This window comes from Panthera uncia (assembly GCF_023721935.1).
Source record: "Panthera uncia isolate 11264 chromosome A1 unlocalized genomic scaffold, Puncia_PCG_1.0 HiC_scaffold_17, whole genome shotgun sequence".
Lineage (NCBI taxonomy): Eukaryota > Metazoa > Chordata > Mammalia > Carnivora > Felidae > Panthera > Panthera uncia.
The window spans coordinates 60,024,058-60,044,990 of NW_026057577.1; the positions used below are offsets into that span (position 1 = coordinate 60,024,058).

General features: G+C 34.7%; 1 protein-coding gene across 7 annotated transcripts in view; it reads right to left on the minus strand.

Annotated features, from left to right (window-relative positions):
* Positions 1 to 3,945: 3,945 nt before the first annotated feature.
* The window catches only part of SSBP2 (single stranded DNA binding protein 2), a 314,003-nt gene continuing 297,015 nt past the window's right edge, over positions 3,946 to 20,933 (minus strand). For 6 of the 7 annotated variants that reach the window (XM_049649739.1, XM_049649742.1, XM_049649741.1 and 3 more), the window contains 2 exons: positions 14,789 to 14,887; positions 3,946 to 8,002 (listed from right to left, as the gene is read on the minus strand). In XM_049649739.1, the coding sequence (XP_049505696.1) occupies positions 7,973 to 8,002; positions 14,789 to 14,887 (129 nt within the window). In that variant the 3' untranslated portion in view covers positions 3,946 to 7,972. The remainder of the gene's footprint in view (positions 8,003 to 14,788; positions 14,888 to 20,933) is intronic. The other variant, XM_049649745.1, reaches the window with a different exon arrangement.

Below are 20,933 nucleotides of genomic sequence, written 5' to 3' on the forward strand. Positions count from 1 at the left end.
CAATGTTGAATTCTTTTATGCAACCTATCCTAATTTATATATTATATGTGATAAATGAGATTATATTGTAAGCACATTTAAATGCAAATTTTTTTCATGTGACATGACTAGACGTCAAGAGTTCCCTCTCTCATCTGAGATCAACGTACATTGAAAAGGGCCGCTTAGTGAAGCAGAGCCAATACGCACTGCGAGGGAAGCTTTGCAAACTAAATGAGACAGCTAAATATGTAGCATGTCTGTTGGTTCTAGGTCTTTCCAAAAAGGGATGCCATGTTTCTTATCAGACAATCTGCGTAGGAAGTAAAACTTCTGGAATTTCCTTATAAATCTTCATGGCTCTGGTCAGAACCGGCAAGGATTGAAATAAACGAGTTTTAAAGTACAGTGACACAAGATTAAAATAAATAAATAAATAAATAAATCTTTATGCCTCTTTGGACGTATAGGGTTTCTTTACTTTTAAGAATATATTGAGAGTTAGGGGGGAGGGGGAGTTGGGGGAAGGTGGTCAAAAGGTACAAACTTCCAGTTATAAGATCAGTTAAGTACTGGAGATGCGATGTGTAACATGGTGACTGTGTCTAACACTGCTGTATAATACATAGAAAAGTTATGAACAGAGTAGATCCTAAGTGTTCTCATCACAAGGAAAACATTTTTTTCCCTTTGTTTTCTTTTTATTATATCTATATGTTAGCTGAACCTATTGTGGTAATCATTTCACAATATATGTAAATCAAACTGTCATGCTATATATGCCATAAACTTAGTGATGTATTTTAATTATTTCTCAGCAAAAGTAGGGAAAAACCTGACAGCTGCAACACAGACATTTGGGGACTACTGTAAAAATTTCAACTGGTTGTTAGATAATATTAGGGAATTTTTGTTAACTTTGGTTGTGATAACAGTGTTATTTATATAGAAGTCAGCAACCTATAGTTGACAATTCATTTCATTGTGAATCACATGCCTACCTTTGTAAACAAAGTTTTATTAAAATACATAAAGAACACATTGAGCTGTGAGAACAAATATTTGATTACTCATATTATTTGGGGCTGGATATGCAGACATTCTAACCTCTTTTCCTTCATTTTGGACTCTTACACTGTTGTTTCATTCACCAAGAGTTGCTGAGGGGGAACTGAACTAATTCTGCTGGCTTTTATCTCTCTGTGCCAATCTTGCCCCGAATCTACATAATGCAGCTATCACTAAAAACCATTTTTGCACAATTAAAAATAGTAGAAAAGTTCTTAGTTACAGGACTTTTACCTGTCTTAAATTCAGGTACTATTCAGTTGCCTTTCTACCTACCCTCCATCTCCCAGAAATCCAGACACCTTGCTAAAATTGCCTGACAAGTTACTTTAGGTAACCCTTGGCTCAGGAAAGTGTCTGGCCATTAGAATTTATAACATTTTTCTTTCTAATCACTATGTTCAAATGTGCTGCCTCGCTGAACTAGAAAACCTCATTTGGATCAAAACCATAATACTCAAAACACTTGGTATTTAAATACTCTTAAATACTATGTAACCAGTATTAAAGAATTTATTGAAAACAGATTTCTATATTTAATTTAAATCTAGGATGAATTTTTAATTTCAATTATAGATCTTCCTCCTCCTAAGTTTTAATTTATCTACAGAGGAGTATACAGAACCTACTTCAGAATCTTTATTTGGGCAACGGTGAACTGAGACAACCATCTGTACAATTCATCAGAAAGATAAATGCACTTGAGGAGAAGCATAGTTTTGCATGAATTATCTGCATAATTGCTTCAGATTTCCACATCATGTGTAATACTATTTGGAACAAAATATAAAACTATTATCCATTAACGGATATTTGCTAACAATATTAGTTATTTTTGGTATTTGGTTTAGTTATCTGACCACATAGAACCAGCTACACATAGCCATTTCTTAAGGCATATAAATTCTTTGATAGTATAGACTCCTGGTTTTTACATGAGGCATAATGTCTGCTTCAGTCATATGCACAGATCCACATTAGCTATATTTTGATTTATAATTCAGAAACACTTAAGGCTAGCTTCATACAAAACAATTTTCTTTACTTTTTCTATGGGTAATGAAGCAGAGTCTAGAAATGAAAGGGTAGAAACTATAAATGAAAAGTTGTGTTTTTAAAATTAAATGTGAAAACAGGTACCAAATCAAGGGCCATTTATGTACATTTTTATGGCAACTTTTCCCATTACATGAATAGCTCAAGTATTTGTACAAAAACGTTAAGTGAGAAGTCCATTTGAGAATAAATGTAATCACAGACACGTGTGCATGCACGCACATGCAAATGCATGTACACTAAATTTACAGAATGGGTCAGGTAGCTGATGACCACGGTTGAATTAAGGATAGTAGATTACTAAGAATCATCCCAGATTCCAATTGTATTTATACATTAATTATGCATTTGTAAAAACCTTACAAATAATTCTATTTTCCCAGGATGACATTATAGGTAACAATTTAATACATGTGGTAAAAAAAAAAAAAATTAAGTTCTTAAAATCATAATTAGATAAATTAAATACCTCATTAATCTGATAGTTATCATAAATAAAGAATTCTATGAATAAAGTCTTTTCCATTTTCCGTGTTGACAACAACAGCATGTCCTTTATATATCATTCTAATATACAGTTTCTGTGAAGATTTTAGTTGTCCCAATGCATGGAAAGTAAAACGTCTTGAAATATGATCTGACAGAAAGCAATATACACATTTTAATCAGTAGTTTTTATTAAGAAAATTTCTAAGGTATTGCTAAATGTAAAGTTGATTTGTTTTCAAATTATGTAAATTGGACAGATTATTTGAATTGTTTCCTAATAAGTAGATGGTTAATTAAATGTTACTGAGCGATTTTACCGGGACATGATGGAAATTTAGCTGTCAACATATTGTATTGTGTTCTGAGAACATTATGAGGAATCCAAATTTCACTTCCTTGGCAATGTCCTGAGGTCATATGATGCAAAAGACAATGTGGGATAAAGTTTTAATATTAACTAGGAATAAATCCTCGATATCATTTTTTTCTAGGAATATTAATACTTTTCTCATGTTAATTGCACATTTTATTTAAAAAATGAAGTGCTAAATATTTCTAGGAACATAATATTTCAATGACTAGGATAATCAAAACAAGTGCAATTTATCCCGAGGAGAGTAAATTCACAAAGGGGGAAGAGACAAACTGTAATTCTATACATGAAAACACTTAGTCCCACTTCAAAATTTGCAATATCTATGGATAGTACTGCATTTCATTTTTAAGGATGTAGTTAGCAAGACCAGTCACATTAAACTACTTACAGAAATTATTTTTCTTCTTTCAGGAAGACCAATTACGTTCACAGGAAACTTAACAGGAAATTCTCCTTAGGAGACTTATTCAACTGAGAATTTCTCTTTAGAATACAGTTTAGAGAAGTAATTAAAGGGTCTAAGGTGTTTTTCATCTGTAGGTCATCTCTTTCAATCTTAGAGTTCAAGGATAAAGTTGATGCTTTTGGTGAAATAATAATGTTCATTCAATTTCTTATAAACAAATATCTACATAGAAAAACTATAATTATTGTATGATTCCTGGCATTAAGGTAACCAAGGAATAAAAGATCATTTATGCTCTTACCTTTAGATGCAGTGCCTTCCTAAGAAGGTCTGAGGTGGAAAAGCTAACATGGGTATGTTAAAGCTGGGCACGGGAGATTCCATCTGCTTAGGTCTTGTACTACTCTCTTTTCATCCCAAATCACTTTTATCAGCTACTTTACCAATGAAATAAAAAGCAATCAGAGGAAAGAATTATGTTTAATAGTTACCAGTTATGGTATAACATAATGTAAATCATAGTGGGAGTGTTTTGTGAGCAAACTGCATACCAGTCCAATATACACATGTGCGCACACGCACACACCCCCACACCCCCACACAAGTGTTTAGTATGCAAAACAGAAGGGTATCAATGGTGGTTCACCATTTTTTCTTGGACTTTTCCAGTATTTCTCAAGTTATACTTCACAGGCCCAGGGTGCCTCTAACGCACGCTTATGATTGGGCACCACTGTTTTAAGCAAATGCAGACTCCTGCTCCTCATTGTCAACAAGAAACTTATACCACTAGGACAGGGAGTTAAAAAAAAAAAAAAGACTAGTTTACCTTTTGGAATATATGTGGCAATTCTCCCCCCACTCCCATATTCTCACTACCACACTACACACTCATACACTACTTGCATCAATTAGTGTTTTCAAGAAAAGAGTATTATAGTACAAAAAAAATAAAAATGAAGGCAAAACCAGTGTTAAAATACTATAAAGCATTCCAAAATAAAGTAGCTATGATTTGTGGCACTGCTTCTAATTAACACTGATAATCAAGAAGAGGAAATTGTACTTATTTCCCCTGGAAAAACTATACAATGCATGAAGAAGAAAACTGTAGGGGCTGAAAAGGCAAAAACGTGCAGTCTGTACCTTATTTCTTTTGGAGGATGCAGGGATTGGGAAGGAGGCAATGTAGGAAGACATGGAAGAGGCCAATTAAGACCTCACGGTATTAAGGACTGTGTAACACTCTATGCCAGGGAGCAGTTTTGAATGCTTTGCTGCACATTCCCAGAATACTATAAAGAAAAGGGGTGGGCAGATGTAGAGCTTCCTCATGTCCCAAAGTGAACTCATTTATTTTTATTTATCACCTTTTAAGCTATAGGAAGAAAGTTAACTGAATGATCCTATGAAATGCACAAGAGTTCAGCTGTCCTAGAGAATCATAAGAACGGAAATCAAAGTTTTCTCTATATTCCTAGAAGGAAAAGGGTGTTTTGGGCACTTTTCATGGCACAGGGAGCAGAACTGATTTGTCAATATTGTGGACAGCAGAGAAATATTAACCTCAGATTCCCAGTTGTGCAATTCCTATACATCAGTAATTGAGTCCAAACTAGAACACTTGTAACAGAGTGCTAGGATTCACCCATCAAATGTGTGGGGTGTTACCAGATCAAGGGCACTCCATAGCCTTTGTTCCCACAGGCAATTTTGCTGTAAGACTCTAGATAAAACTTGGCATGTATTTTTAACGTAGTGAGTTTGCCAGAATGCAAGGCAGAGTAATGAAAATTAACGTTTTCACTTATTTATTTTCACATTTCATATGTGTATTTTATGTATTCAGTGTAGGCAAGAATTACTGATGCTATTCCTGTGAGGTGAAATATGTAAAAATAACTGAGGAACAGGTAGTATATATCAAGACCAACAACACATTCATCGATGGAGATGCACCAACGTAAGAGAACAGGGTTAAATGGTATTATTACAAGAGAAAAAGATAAAGTTTAGATAATTCAAAACCTAAGCAAAAATTACTGTACAGACTTCCTATCCTCCATTTGGTGCATGAGAAAGTTATTTGATATTAAAATTAAGTATTCTTATTTTATGGTTTTCTTAAATACAATTTTCTCTTCAAAAATAAATTTTCAACTATTTCAGGAATTAAAAAAAAATTGCAATAGCTATTTGTAATCTGGACTCCAAGAAAGAAAAAGAAATAAATACTTATGATAAATTGCTATATGCTGAAAAATCCAATTTTACTTTTTCTTGACCAAGTGGGCTAGAAGTAATGAAATCCATATTGCCATTTATATTCTAATATTACCCCTGAAATAAGGAGAAGTATAATTGGGTTCATGATTCTTTGTGATAGTAAGAAACAATACCTTCTTAGAAGGCAAATAAAAGAAATTCAAGATCAGTAACAATGGAATGAATAGTCAAAAAACGTTGAAATGTCTAGCATTGTAAGATTAAGCTTAATAATCACAGGGTTGAAAATGTTCACACAATTATAAAAAGTGAAAGTTAAAATTATTCTTGGTAAATTCACATGTCTATACAAAGTGTCTTCAGACTACCTTGGCTTGAGTTAAAGACTTTCTAATTTGACTTTTTCATGAAAGTTCTCTGCAGCTTGAAAACTTGAAGCTGTTCTCCAGTGTGCAGTCCTAGGCTCCCCACACTGTTGGATTAATGGTGACTCATTTGATTAGAGTTTAAATCTGGGACATAAATTTAATTCAGCATCTTTTTCCCCCTTCAACAGTTCTGCCCAGCATCCCTGTCATGCACAGGCAAAATCTTATTTTCAGAGGGAATAAATCATTATGGATTTGAGAGAAATAAGTCATCTGGGACAAGGAACTAGCAAATATACTGCTAAATTTTCACTTTGGAGACCATAAGCCTAAAGGAAGGAGGATTCTTCTTACCTGCGATTAAACAATACTTTTTCAAATTCTTTGCTCTGGAGTTTGGATATGTAGTTGATGTTTACCAATGGTTATTTGTATCACAATTTTAACAGAAAGGATCACCAACTTATCTTGTGGAGTCTAAAATTAAAGTCTTCACATTTTTCTATTATGATTTCGGTGTCTGTATGTAAGATTGAACACAAAACCCCCAAAAGATATGCAAAGCGCCACAGAACAATGTGCTTTAGCGTAAGGGAAGTGTTTTGTTTTTTTCTTTAATTTTTAACATTTATGCATTCTTTTCTGAACAGTTACACAATGCAGATTTAGCCTGCTGAAGTCAATGGCCAGATGAATATAGTTACTACAAATGATTTCCCTCTAAACAAAAGTCTTATATCCTGGGAACAGAGCAGGGGCTTTGCTGCTAGTGAGGTATTCACAGATGGGACTGTTACCAGTCAGTTCTGCGGCTAGTAGGCAAGTTACCCAGATAGAAAAGCAGCACTTCAGAGCCCCTTGGGTGCAGTAAAAACTCTTTTCCCCTTCTGCTGAAAGTCTCAGTCATTTGAATGTATATTCTTTGCAGTGTCTATGTGGAAATGTTCACAAGAAGTCTGAGTAAAAATCAGATACCATTTTCCATTAGCATGTTATTAAAAATTTAGCTCTACTATTCCTGGTGAGAAGTGACAATTTCAAGCAAATGGTTTTGTTATCACTTCTGGGCTCCATCATGTTAGAGAGAAAATATATTTCTAAAAATATGACGACCCCTGTCATTTTATTGCTATGGTCTAAGCAGGTGGGGCTAATTAATGATTTTCTGTATCATCAAAGACAAATCAAGAATTCCATCTAAAGCAGTTCTTGCAGAAACATATGGTGTTGGGCCCCAGTTGAAGTATTTTTCCTAAATAAAAACTACAAAATACTTTTCACTAAAGGTAACTGAGAAATTGTTTGATCTGACAGAGGATGAGGACACACCTTCTTCTTCTTCTTCTTCTTCTTCTTCTTCTTCTTCTTCTTCTTTTTTTTTTTTTTGAGACAGTACACTTTGTGATTCACAGGGTAACTTGCATCAGACGCAATTTAATGAAAGCTCTCAAATAAGCAATTTTATTCCTATCCATGATTGCAGACATTTACAAAACCATAACATCTGAGTTCACCTTAAAAAATAACTTATATAAAGCAGTGATATACACAGCACAAAATAGTTCAGGGAGGGGCAGGAGCAACTTTTAATAATTAAAATGTAAACGTGAAAAAAAGGATGGAATAAAAGTCCCTACTTACTTCTACTTAAGATGTCATGTAATAATATTTTACAATGTCCTGTGGGTCAATGTATGTATGTGCATATGTCCGTATAACATACACATATACAATACATTCTCTGACCCACACATATACATACACAGATAATTATTTGCAGTTCAGTTTAGGGCAATTCTAATATGCCGCTCTGTACAGTTGTTTGAATCACGTTTGGACCCGCTTTCTTCAAAAAATAGGGGAGAGAGCAGGAAATAAAAAGGTTGGTTTGGTGTGACTGAGATTCCTTTGTTTAACTGTACACTGTGATGAATAATTTTCTTCCGTAGTAGTTCTGTGAAGGGCTGACTCACTGTGGTTTTCATGAGGAGACTTGGTAATGGATCACACACTCATTGTCATGCTAGGGGAGTACTAGAAAGAAAAAAGAATCCATATTTTAACAACAATTCTTTTACAGACCACTAATGTTCTTCTTGGTAAACAGTAGTAACCATGGATTTTAACATCTTGAAATCTTTTATGCTCAAGCCTTTAACATAAAAATAAGAAGCTATAAAAGAGTAAATTTATATAGAATTGACTAAGTCCTGAAATTTATAATATTTCCTCTGGAAAGCGACCAGTCTCCCTCTCTCTCTGCACTCAGATGGCTGATAATTACCCAGGCCCTCAGTCGTCTCCTTCTAGCCAGATTCATGTTTTGTGGGCATTTGTAACAATCTGGGTAAATCCAATCCATAATGAAATAAGTATGAGGGACAGCCTAACTACCTACTAACTATGTAAACTTAGTAACTATATTACCTGACCTCTTTGTGGTTCAGTTTCTTCATGGGTGAAATGGGTTTAATAATAGCATTTATCTTAAAGGAACTTGGGGAGTATTAAATCTAAAATCTTTAAAACCATGTATTTACTGAATATACAGAAAGTGTTCAGTAAATGTTTAATTAATAGTGTAAGGGAAACAGAATAAAGCAAAACAAAAAACAATTCCCAGCTGGCCCTAGGACGTTCTCATAAAGGGTTTAGAATACTTAAGAGTCTGATTTACATTTAAGGATGTAAGTGTCTTCCTCTAATCTGTGGTTCCAATTTCAGTCCACAATATTTTTAGGGTGGGAGCAGGGGGTACTGTTGTTATACATAACTTTTCAGTTTGATGAGGCTGACAATTGGTAAAAGGTGAGGCTTTCAGAAATTATTGAGAGAGGAACAGATGGCAATTATTGTGATAATTATGCCTATCTACACTTGTATTCTTGAGGAATGGACTGTGTGTTGACAGAAAAGCTCCAGAGCAATACTGTCTGACAGAACTTTCTTCAACACTTTCTTCTGTGCCGTTCAACACAGAAGACACTAGCCACAGGTGGCCACTGAGCACATGAAATGGGCTAGTATGGCTGACAAACTGTAATTTTAATATTACTTAATTTATTTAAACTTAAATATTCCCATGTAGCTGGTGGGTTCCATCTTGGACAGCATAGTTCCAGACTGTCTGAGATGTGGGGAGGGCATCCACTCCCAAATGGCAATGATCTCCAGATGAACAGGGTTTCTAGATGAAAATGTAAATGTAAACCCTTAAATATTTTAAATGTTTTGTTAAAAAAATATTTGCTGAGGACCAGGCCAAAGGAGAATTCCTTTCAACATGTTAATAAGGATTGTGCCTCATGGAAAGAGGCAGGTGAAGTTAAGGACATTGGTTCCAGGCAGTAGGGCATTCCAAAGGAAAAGTGATGATCTTGGAAAGGGGAGTGTGAACTTTTAAAAAAGACAGCAGGCCAAACTGAATGAAGTAAATTCTAGATGAGCTGAGGTACTGCAGGAACCAGAAATGAGGTGTAAGGTGTGTACTGAGAGAAGGATGGATTTTACAGGGAAAGCAGGATGCCCTGGGGAATGGCTCAGCTGGTAGAAGTCTGGACAGAAAGTCATTAGGGGTAAATCTAGGCTCAAGCCAAAACCCTCATTGATCCTGAGAAAAGGTGGATGAGTGGGCTTGAAAACGGGTCACTGGATCATAGGGGGATGATTGTTAATCCTTTAAATGCAGGTCAAATCATGGAAAATCTACTTGATAATCAATAGCCTCAAATTTCCTTTTAGGAAAGCTAAATTATATATGTTACTGACTCTAATGTTGGATTGTGAGTAGGGTGATAAAAAGGGGGAGACTTCCAAAGAGAAGGGGATGCAGTTTGACAGAAAAACCTCTTCGTCTTCACCCTTGATAGTGGCAGCAAAAAAGCACATCAGAACAAAGCAATACCTAAATCCCAAAGCAACCAGACAAAACCTGATGAAATGGAGCCCACCTTGCCCCTGTGCCAGAGGGGGATGTGCCTTCATTTCAACAGAAGATACCATGCAAATCTCCCATTATAAATAATGACAGCAAGCTTTAGTGAACTATCCACAGCCTTTCACAAACAGAATTACATTTGTATATATGACCTTTAGGGGGAAGAATTAAAAAAGAAAATACATGGATAGCAAGCTTTTACTAAATAGAAGAAATTAGAGAATATGGCAAAGTGGGCATGGGAAAGTGTAATCTATGCTTTCTATGGCTACTATTACAATAAAAGTGGTGATCCCATCAGTGCTGTTCAAAAGAACTTTCTGTGATGATGGATACATTCTATTCTGTGTTTGTTGTTCAATTTAAGAGTCATTAGCCACATATGGCTACTGAACTCTTAAACTGTAGCTAATGCAATTTAGGAGCTGAAAATTTTAAAATTAAAATTTTATTTTAATTAATTTAAATTTAAAAACCATAGCAAGATCATCAATCACTGTTTTAAGAAAAAGGATTTTATGGGTATATGGTGGCAATCATCTAAAAACAGTAAAAGATACTGAAGCATTTCAGAAAGCACTTCAAAAGAAGTTTCTGAAAAAAAAATTTCTAGATAAGTCATAATTAACTCTAGAAACTATCTCTTTTCATACACATTCTGAATGATCAGGATTAAAAAAAAAATAAGGGCTAGATTCAGTCAGAAAAGATAGAAGCATCTGCTTCACGCAATACAACTCAGAAGTTCCAAGCATTTAATATAATTTTTGAATAGTACCACTAACTGTAAAGTGATGCTCTAAGTGTATTTGGTTTGGTGGATATGTATAGATGTGTGAGCGTCCATATGGGCAATGTGCTGTTTGCACTGCTGAGGTTGTAAACTGCTCATCTGCTACTGCTTTTATTGAAACTGCTTCATCCAAGTAAAATAAGGGAAATTACAAATTTCTAGGAAGACTCACAGAATGTGCAAGCAAAAAGGAATTCGGGTATTGATTACTATTCTTCAACATGTAAGAGAAGTGGCTTACGGTTTTCCTAAAGTAAAGGAAGAGTAGGTGTTAAATGGCGTCTCGTATCTAGAGACATAAAATATTCATGGTGTACTGTCCTGAGACGACACTACAATGTTTCTATTGTACTGCTGCATCAATATGGGATGATGTATTGTAATGTTTGTGCCAAAATGCTGTGATATGAGGTTGCCCTGCTTCCAAACTATTCTGAGTCTGGTTCTCCTTAATCAGATGATATAATGGCTCTTACAAAGTCATTAACTGTTTGGTTTAACAAAAACAAACAAACAAACAAACAAAAAAAACCCTAAAGATATAATTTCAAATGTGTACTAATTGATTTTACTTTTTTATGTAAAATATATTTTGAAATGGCATGCCTTGGTATAAACTAGCGAATTTGTTATTTTCCCCTTACTATACACAGTTCATAAAGCATGGAGCCCACCAAACACCCATTCAGTCTTTGCACAGTGTGCATAAATTCCTGTTTACACACTTCAAGAACACTTCAGATCTTACATCATTTCTATTTTTAAGCATCTAGATATATTTTGTTTTCTTAATGAGAGATAAATAAAGAATAGTGCAGCAACTCTGAACTGAACTAAAGTGAAATAAATTCAGTGTTTATGTGACTGTATAAAAGAAAATTTGGATGTATATGATACCTTTATAACAGAAAATGACTAAGGGGAGTAAGGGTAATAATAGGAGACGACCTATCATCTTGTTTATAATTCCTAGTAGAGACCATGATTTTTAATATCACTTTTACTCAATTGATTACCGTTCATTGCCATGGAGTAAAATACTCTGCTAAATTAATTCAATAAATAAGACTAACTGCTTTCTTTACAGGAGAAGCATGAAAAACTACTTTCTGAAATAAGCCTTTTTGCATTCTAGATTTTCAAAAACAAACATTTTACAGAATTTGAACACTAGGGGGCGTGTTTGTTTCTTGAAATAATGGTCTTGTTTAGGATTCCAAAAAAAGGCTGAGTAGTGAAACATTTGATTCAGATTTTTCTATGAGTTGCATGTTGGCACTGCAAGGTTTCTGACTCTGGGTTGGGTATTTTGTTTCTATAAATATTAATTAAATGAAGTAGCATGTGTGAAGTGACTAGGATAGTGGCTGCTACATAAAAAGCACTCAGTAGATGTTCACTCTTTCCAGGCCTCCTTATGTGGTTTGACTTCAAGATAGGACTGACAAATCCTCAAAAGGCAGACTACTCCAAAGTATGTGCTCTTCAGAGTTATATACATTATAAAAACACTAGAACGTACATGTTCATTCATTCAAAAATGATTTCTTTTTGAATTCTTTATATAGTTCTCTTTTTCCTTGATTATGGGAAAGCTAACTTACTGGATACCTAGCCTATTTTTACTTTAATTTACTTTAATGCCTCAGATTTGTCTTTTGTCTTCCTTTCTCTCTGCTCCTCATTTCTTGAACTTTTAAAAAGGTCTAAACAAAAATGTGTGGTGATGTGATGCAGAAAGCCATGGATAACAACTGCATCATTCATAATACAGCAGAGTCCTCAACGGGCAGACAAAAGAGTGGAGCAGCTAGTGTGGACATGCTTACAAGGCTGCACTGTCTCTAGGTGGTGGTACAGTTCCTCAATCATCATCCAATTGTTTTTCCTTTGGGGACTTTTCAAGTGGGGACAGAACAGAGGGAAGGAAGGGATGGGAGGGAGCTTTTGTTTTCTGCTAACTCTATACAGCAGTCTGGCATTTTACCTTCTTCTTGGCTTCTGGAATAGTGAGGCTGGGCCAGGAGTCAGGGATGGGAGGAGCCCAGCTCCAGATGCTCTCTTTCCTATGCACATACTTAGAAAAAGATCGACTGTTTTGCATGTGCATAGTCCAGTTAAGGTTAAAGGGTGAGGCTCTTATTTATTCCATGCAAAGAAGTTTTTCATGTCCTGTGATATCTGATTCTTTGATCCCCATGGAGAGCTCTCTGATGCCAGCTCTAAAGTGGCACCTCTCTGCTGAATGTATAACAAGGCAGCAGTCACCAAGGACTAATCTAGGAAAGGAGAGGGGAGAGGTCTGTTGTCCCTGTCCCCGAAACAACAGTCATGTGGGACCTTTTAAAAAAGTTTTCTTCTCCAATCCCAAATTAATAATTTCCTTTATACTTAAAAAACAAACTGGCTTATATCTATTATAACACCTATTAATCTGACTTAGGGTTTAATTAGTTTTAACCATGTTCTTCCCATCAAATGGCATTCTTTGAGGTTAGTGACGTGTTATATTTATCTCAGAATACTTTGTCCTTAACCAAGCACGTTACATATTAGAGGCTCAAGAAATGTTGAACTGAACTAAGTATCACATACCTCACTGAATTATACCATTTTATTGCTGAAAGAATTAGCAAGAAAGGAAATAAATGTTTCTAATTAGATAAAGCCAACATTAACTAATTAAAATGGCAGTCCATTTAATTTTTGTCCATAGTCTCGAAGCAAACTAGTGAAAACCAGTATCTAAAAAATGGTTCCTATAATCCTGAGCATTATGACAAGCTAGTCTTCTGATTTTTTATATGAATTTTTATGTGTACATTCTTTGTCCTCACTAATCATGTACAGATAAAGATCAGTATAAGATTTATACAGATAAAGATTAGTATAATTTTATTTCTAGTTTTAACAGAACTAAAGTCTAAAAACAGGGAAAGTCTTATCCCACGCAGAGGTGTTAGGTTGAAAGGAAGAAGTAAAAGAACCCACAGAACACCCAAGCTTAGGTTCAAAGCAGCCACTCCATGCAAAAGCATATTTGTTACTAGCCACAGTTTCAAATTCTAATAGTATCACCTCTAGTGAAGGTTGTGTTATGGCAAAATGAGGGAAGTTTTCTCCTCTGATTTTAATGATGGAAATCCGTATGTGGGGGCACTGATGCTATGAAGATGAAATTAGTTTGGATTTTGAAATCCTTTATGCTATATTCCAATTCAGAAGTTATTAGCAGAGAATGTGCATTAGCATCACTGACAAAGCTTTTTCATTTTCAAGAATGCCCAGTACCACTCCTAGAAATTCTGATTCACTAGGTCTAGAGAGAGTTCTGGGAAAATGTATTTTTTAAAAATTCTGTAGGTGTTTTTAGTGTGAAATATTAGGTTAAAAAAATCACTGTTTTATGTAATAACTCCTTGAGAAAAGACACCATATTGTCTTTTTGGTGTCTCCAGTGTGTAGCATATTGCTTTGGCCTGTTTTTAAGTGCTCAGTAATTGTTAAATGAGTGAATGAATTTTATTACTTCTCTTTTTGCTCCTGTCTGCTTCTATGGAGATATGGAATACTGCCTTTGCTTAATGCAGTAATCATATTCAAAAAATGACTCTGGTGTCCAGCTCAGGTTACAAGGAAATAACAGGCTAAATGACCACCAATACTGGCCTTCTGTTGAGTGATGTCTAGTGCATGAAGTAGATATCTTACAGAGGACATTCAGAGTCTAGATCTGAGAACAGACCTGGTTTTGCAGTGACTCAAGCCATTTCAGTAATGTGAAAACTTGTAAAAACTATCTAATATGCAACTTGTTTCCAGCATTGTTCCTTTATAGTGGATGTTCTCTACAAGAAAATTTGTTTTATAGTTTTTGTTTTTGTAACTACGTGCACAGAATAGGAGCAAAAAAAGAACAAGTTTATTTTTTAATTATTCCAAAGAAATTTCACTTAATTTTCTAACTTTTAAAATATCAACTTGCTGAGCTCTAGATAAATAATCATAATAATGGCTTTATGAATAATTCTAAAAGGAAAGCTTCAGAAATCAATTTTGGACATAATAATGTAGGCAAAGGAATACTTACACTCTCACTCTGAAAAGGATTTAAGAAATTTCCCCCCATTTCGCCATCATCCCTTGGAGTGCCCGGTTGATTACTCAGGCTCATATTATTGGGTGAATTCTGTAAACAAGATTTAGAAAACAAGGCATTGTTAAAGATTTTAATTTCCCTCTTGCATTGTAGTGTTTCAAAAATGAAATCTACAGCAGCATCTCTAAGGACAAAGCAGACTTATAATTCTAATCTTAGACTTCTACTGTGCATCCTAGTTCATTCTTTACACCTTGACAAGTACTAATGCTTTCCCAAATGGAAATTAAAAAACAAACAAACAAATAACCCACCACAACTTTCTTCTTAGTCTCAGAATCAATGTTTATTCAATTTCCCACCCTCAGCTTATAGAGTTCCTAGAACCATAGAGTTTAAAAAACATTCTCAGCAGGGGCATGATGAAGAGAGCCTACCCACTGATCAGGAATGATGGAACAGTAACTTGCCTTGGTGATTTTACTAATCACACTTCAAAAGGTCACTGTTTGAGAATATTTCCCCTTAATTCTACATGTGGCTTATGTAGTAACACTATTTCAACTATTTTTGTTTATATGAACTGTAGTGAAAAAGGAAGATGGTTGACAAGTATAGTTAGGAACAAGAGAACTACCTGAGGACTTGTGAATCCAATGTGCAGTTGTAGAGGAAAAGAAGGCCCAAAGTAAACTGCTTTAGAATCTTTTCCTATCATTAGTTTGAGTAGATTTACTTTGAAATGCTCTTTTAAGATAAAATGGCTGATAGGAGCAATCTAATCAAACACTAATAAGTTAGCTGCATATTGCTTCATATTCTACTTAAATTTGCTAGTCTTGTTATTACTGTGCAATGTTAGCTGTGGGAGGTCATCTGCTACTTCATACCAACAGGAAATACAGAATGGCACTGCCATATAAAGCATGTTCACACAGCACTGCAACTGTGACTGAGGGACTCTTTCAAGGTCTAATTTATTGACTTGTAGAAATCAACTTCAAGGTTAAAATTTTTTATTTGTTATTTCAAATGGAAGACAGATTTTAGAGTTTTTCTAAGCCATTTCTATTTTATATTCTGTTTTTGAATAAGTTCTACATTTTTAAAAGAAAATTGCTCTGAAGATTTTGACTTAACTAAAACAAAGTTATGTCATAAAAATTAAAATTTCATGAATGAGTTATTCCCAGAAGAATATATGCTGTTTTGGAATATAGTTAAACTGTAAAGTAGAGACAGGTAGATGAACTGGTGGAAATACAGCTTATATCTTGTCCTGCTGTGCACCCTACAGGGAAGATCTGAGAACAAGGATCCTCTGAAGTCCATAGGAGCTCGATTTGCCAATGAACCCCAAGGGCTGGGGAACCACAGTTAATAGCATAAAGAGGATTCTTTTTTTTTTTTTTTGGATAAATTTTTCTCTGAATATGTTAGTTCCCCAAGTATACAGAAAAGTAACTACTTTCAAATGAACATAGATAACTTCATTTCCTGAAAAAAAATTTAAGTAAAATTTAAATAAGTGTATTATTATTTCATAGCTCATTAATTATTAAAATTATTAACTGAATAATCAACTGTTCCTTAAAAACAGGAATGTTAATGCTGATTTGGTTCAAAAAGAAAACTAAATTTATACAAATTTTGTAAGGCTTAGCCAAAATCTATTTGGTGAAAGCAGAGGTCTGTTAATTTATATATAATTAAGAAATTGGTAATCCCAGAATAAAAAATAATTCTATATATAAGGGTATTTAAAGGTGCACTTGCAAACTTCTTCATTCCTGTGTAACTAACATGTTCCCTGTGGTACCCGAGGGACCCTGAAATGAGCAGCACATCTCTGATGCAGTTAGGGTGCTCCCTGTTTCTTCCATACTGTCCCATGCATCACTTCTTGATTTACAATTTTGAAAGTTAGCTAACTTCAAGTCTAATTCTTGACTCAAAATGCTGATTTCAAAATATTTAAAATTTGAAAATGACACTGCATTATTATTTAAATATTTACACAACACCTCTCTTATTGTTTCTGTTTTCCATGCAATCTATTCATCGCATGGTTGCTCACCAGTATATGCTTTTTGGGTGTGGGAGGAAGATATATAAGAACATTGAGAGGAAGATTAAAAGGACACATTCAACACACAAAACAGCGAATATCAGATCTCTGAAACTTATTCAGCTCAGTGAGCATATTTGAAAATCTTCAAATGATAGGACAAACCTTTGTTTGTTATTATTATTTTTTTAACCTAAAGTAATCTGCAAAATGTGAAAACAACAAAAATTTCTCAATGCAGAGTCTTATGAAAATTGTACTATCCATGATCAGTGAATAACCTGATAATGATACAGGCTAAAAGACACACTTATTACTGGTGTCTAAGAAACAAGACAGTGGTTCCAAACGCCAGTTCGAAACAGGTTATGAGTGTGGGTCTCCATGAACTGTGTGTGTGTTATATTTAACTATAGCTATGTTTGTTTGCAGTGTTTCCAGTAGATTTCATCAAGGCAAGAACATAATACACACAAAAAGGGCTTAGATCAAAAAGGCACTCTGATAGCTTGAACACATAGGGAGAAGGGAGTACAAGAAAATCCAAGTAAAGATCACTTTTAACTACATTAGGCACTCTGTTTACATTTCTTACTTCAGTTACAATGTACTGTATTTCCTATTTACACTCTAAGAATTTAGCTTATAAAAGTATAATTAGTATTATACTGATCCCATCTTCAAGGGATTTTATTACTTTCTCAATTACCCTTTCTTCAAACTGGAATGTTTTTCTTTTAAGCTATAACTTCATATATGAATGTTATATGAAGGAGGATGCACACACACACACACACACACACACACACACACACACATTTCCTCTGGCTAACACATTTAATTCTCTTAGACCCTCTATTCTCTCATTTTATCTTACAAGTATTTTTCCACGTCATCTCTTAATTAGTAAGTTATTGTCCTTTCTTTTACCGGCCCTCAGAAATTGTTCCAGCCTTTTCAAGCTATTAAAAAAAGTGCACATGTACATAAATTTTGACTCTGCCCATAACTGGAATAAAATAATATTGATATTATTTGAAGCCCTCTAGAGGTGGATTTGAATCACTTCCTCAGAGCCTGCCAATAACAAGCTTTATGGAGTGTTGTTTTGACTCTGTCAGCCCCCCAAAGGAACAAAATGTCAGTCATGGTTCTCCCAGGGGATAAAAGGGAGCTAGAGCCCAAGCCAAACTGAGAAGATGACAGAGATCTATGGTGTTGAATAGCTCCCCTGTGAAGGGTGTGGGATCTTTAACTGGAAATGAGGTTCTTGACTCAGAAACCTTTAGGTTAAAAAGACCTCTTGGATAATTCATTAAGTGTGATATGATCAGATCTGGCCTTCTCTGATATGTTTTTTTTCAAACTAAATATATAAGTGTTAAGTATGTTAATGTGAACTGCAGAATTTATTTACATTATTTCCTTCTAAGAAAATAAACCATATGCTCGTCTCAATCCCCAACTCTTAAAAGAACTCCAAGGGAAAATATTTTTGTCCTATTGATTAAATGGTTGACTTCTGGACTCCTAAGTTAAAGGTGAATTCTGCATTTTGAGAGAGATGCATGTGAGTTTTACTAGTAATCCTCAACCGAGCAAGAAATAATTTTAAAACTCTCCATTTGGAGTTCTGAGCTCCTTGTGCCACTGAAACAGTGCTATCAAAATGCAGGTGACAGTGTGTCTAGCCTTGCTGACAAAAGACAGCATAACTAGTGAGGAGGAAGATATTTAATATCTGTATATTGCTTTAGAGCCCTAGCATATGTTCACACTTTACTCTGAACAGTTTTATGAAGAAGACAGGGGATGAACTACAAGCTCTATTTTAAAGCTAAGGAAACTAAGCCTAAGAGAAATGAAATAACATGTTGCCCCAATTTTTAGGTAGGAGAACCAAATTTTCTGATTCTCAGAGGTTCAATACTCTTTATTAGCTTACATATAAGAAGGATAATATAGAGTATTTTACAATAAAAAGGTAGAAAAGGGATATAAGTAGTACTAGTAAACAACAAAAAAGGAGTAAGAAATTTTTAAAAAATGTAATACTGGCACTTAGCAAAATACAGGTCTAATTGGAGAACAAAAAAGATGTAGCTGGAAACCTAAGAGGGATTTTGAACAAAACTGTTAAGCAGTAATGGCCCAAACTGTCTTATGATTCACAAATAAAAATGGCTAGAAAAAGAATAGGATGAAAAGGAATGAACCCAGGAAACAAGAGAAAAGGGAGGAGAGTTTCTTGAGAGAACTGGTCTTCTGCTGGAAAAGGAAGAAGGTGGGGAAATGAAGTTAGTGCTAATGTGGATAGCATGGAATAAAAATCTGAAATAATTAGGCTGTGAATGGAAAGAGGTAGGGAGAGAAATAATTGGGGGTGATGGAGATATACATGATGCTGCTGATTAAAGAAAAAAGGGTAGTGGACATACAAGAGACACCAGTGGTATCATCATGCAGTTAGAACCCTGAACCCCACGAACCTGGAACAGGGGCAGTGCAGAAATGAGCTGCAGAGGAGCTCATCGGAAGGCAGACACAACTACTCATTTCTAGAATATTGTTAAATGACATGTTTATGACTTGGGGCAAACTCTTATGTTAAGTGAAATGTATTTGAACTTTGCTTTGTGTAAGTTTTTCCTTATTGTCTTTGGTCTGCTCAGTTATACTGAGCTCCTGGAGGGCAGAGATCATACCTTGTTTAACTTCGGGTTTTCAGAGCCTGGCTGACATAATGCCTTGGTACATTAATGTTTACTGAGTGAAGGAACTCCTGCCTAACCACTTGAGGACAGAAATTATGTTTGTATTTGAAGAAGTCTCTTATATCTCCACATAGTGCACAAGGCTACAAAAGTACACACTTGGTAGTCAATTAATGCTTAAAGAATAAGGACTACATCACCAAGCCAGAGAATGTTATCAGCAGTAGGCACAGGATAGTGGAAAAACTTGTCTCCGGAAATAGGAATGGAAAGATTAGCATGGAAGGAATCACAATAGATCTGATGAGGGCAGATTAGAAGATGGTATTTAATTTGTCATTATGAATCTTTAAAATTTCCAAAGTGCTTTATAAATTACAAAGTACTTTTTCAGGAGGTGGACAGGGAGATGGGCTAAATGGGTGATGGATATTAAGGAAGGCACTTGTTGTGATGAGCCCTGGGTGTTATATGTAAGTGATGAATCACTAAACTGTACTCCTGAAACTAATATTATACTATATATTAACTAACTGGAATTTAAATAAAAACTTGAAAAAACAAATTGTATTGGCTGTCTTAGGTATCTAACAATTGGTATTAGCCAAGTGTACCTTCCCATATAGAATTTTGTTTACATCTGTCTGGTGTACAAAAATACTGGTCATTAGTGGGAATTTCAGAAAGATGATGTTAAGCACTCTGGATGATCCATCTTCATGTAATAAAAAAATCATCTTTAGACACTAGAATACACTTCTCAAATACAAAATTAGAAATTTTATTGGTGACCACAAAGCATAATTCAGCTAATACCAATTGTTAGATATCGAAGACAGACAATACAATCATGGTCATGTGACTTGTAAAGGTGTTTCCCAGAGAGATGGTTCTAATGGAATTATACAGTGAATCTTATTTTGAAAACAGGCCTTTTGACAGTTTTACCCATTCATCACATAAGTAAGCTAGTGCTTCTTTATAATGATATTTATGACAACAAATATTTATCTATTTTAAGAAAAGAAAAAGACTTTCCTGATGGTCCCTAAACATAGATATGCAAAGTGCATATACTACTTGTAAGGCCAAGCTGCCAGGCAATGTAGACGTAATGTTGGCATGCCAGTTACACTCTCTTTGTCTCTCTCTTTTTTCTTTTTAGCTTGAAGTCTTCATTTAAAAGGTTTTGTAGCTCAATCAATCTTACTTTATTTTTCTTGGCACCAATTATTATACATGAATATAAATTAGAAGTAGGATTAAAAATGAATTTGCCCTTTAATGAATTTTGGTATTTATTGATATAAAGCAGACTTCTAAGAGAATCATTCTAATGGTAGTTAATAATTAT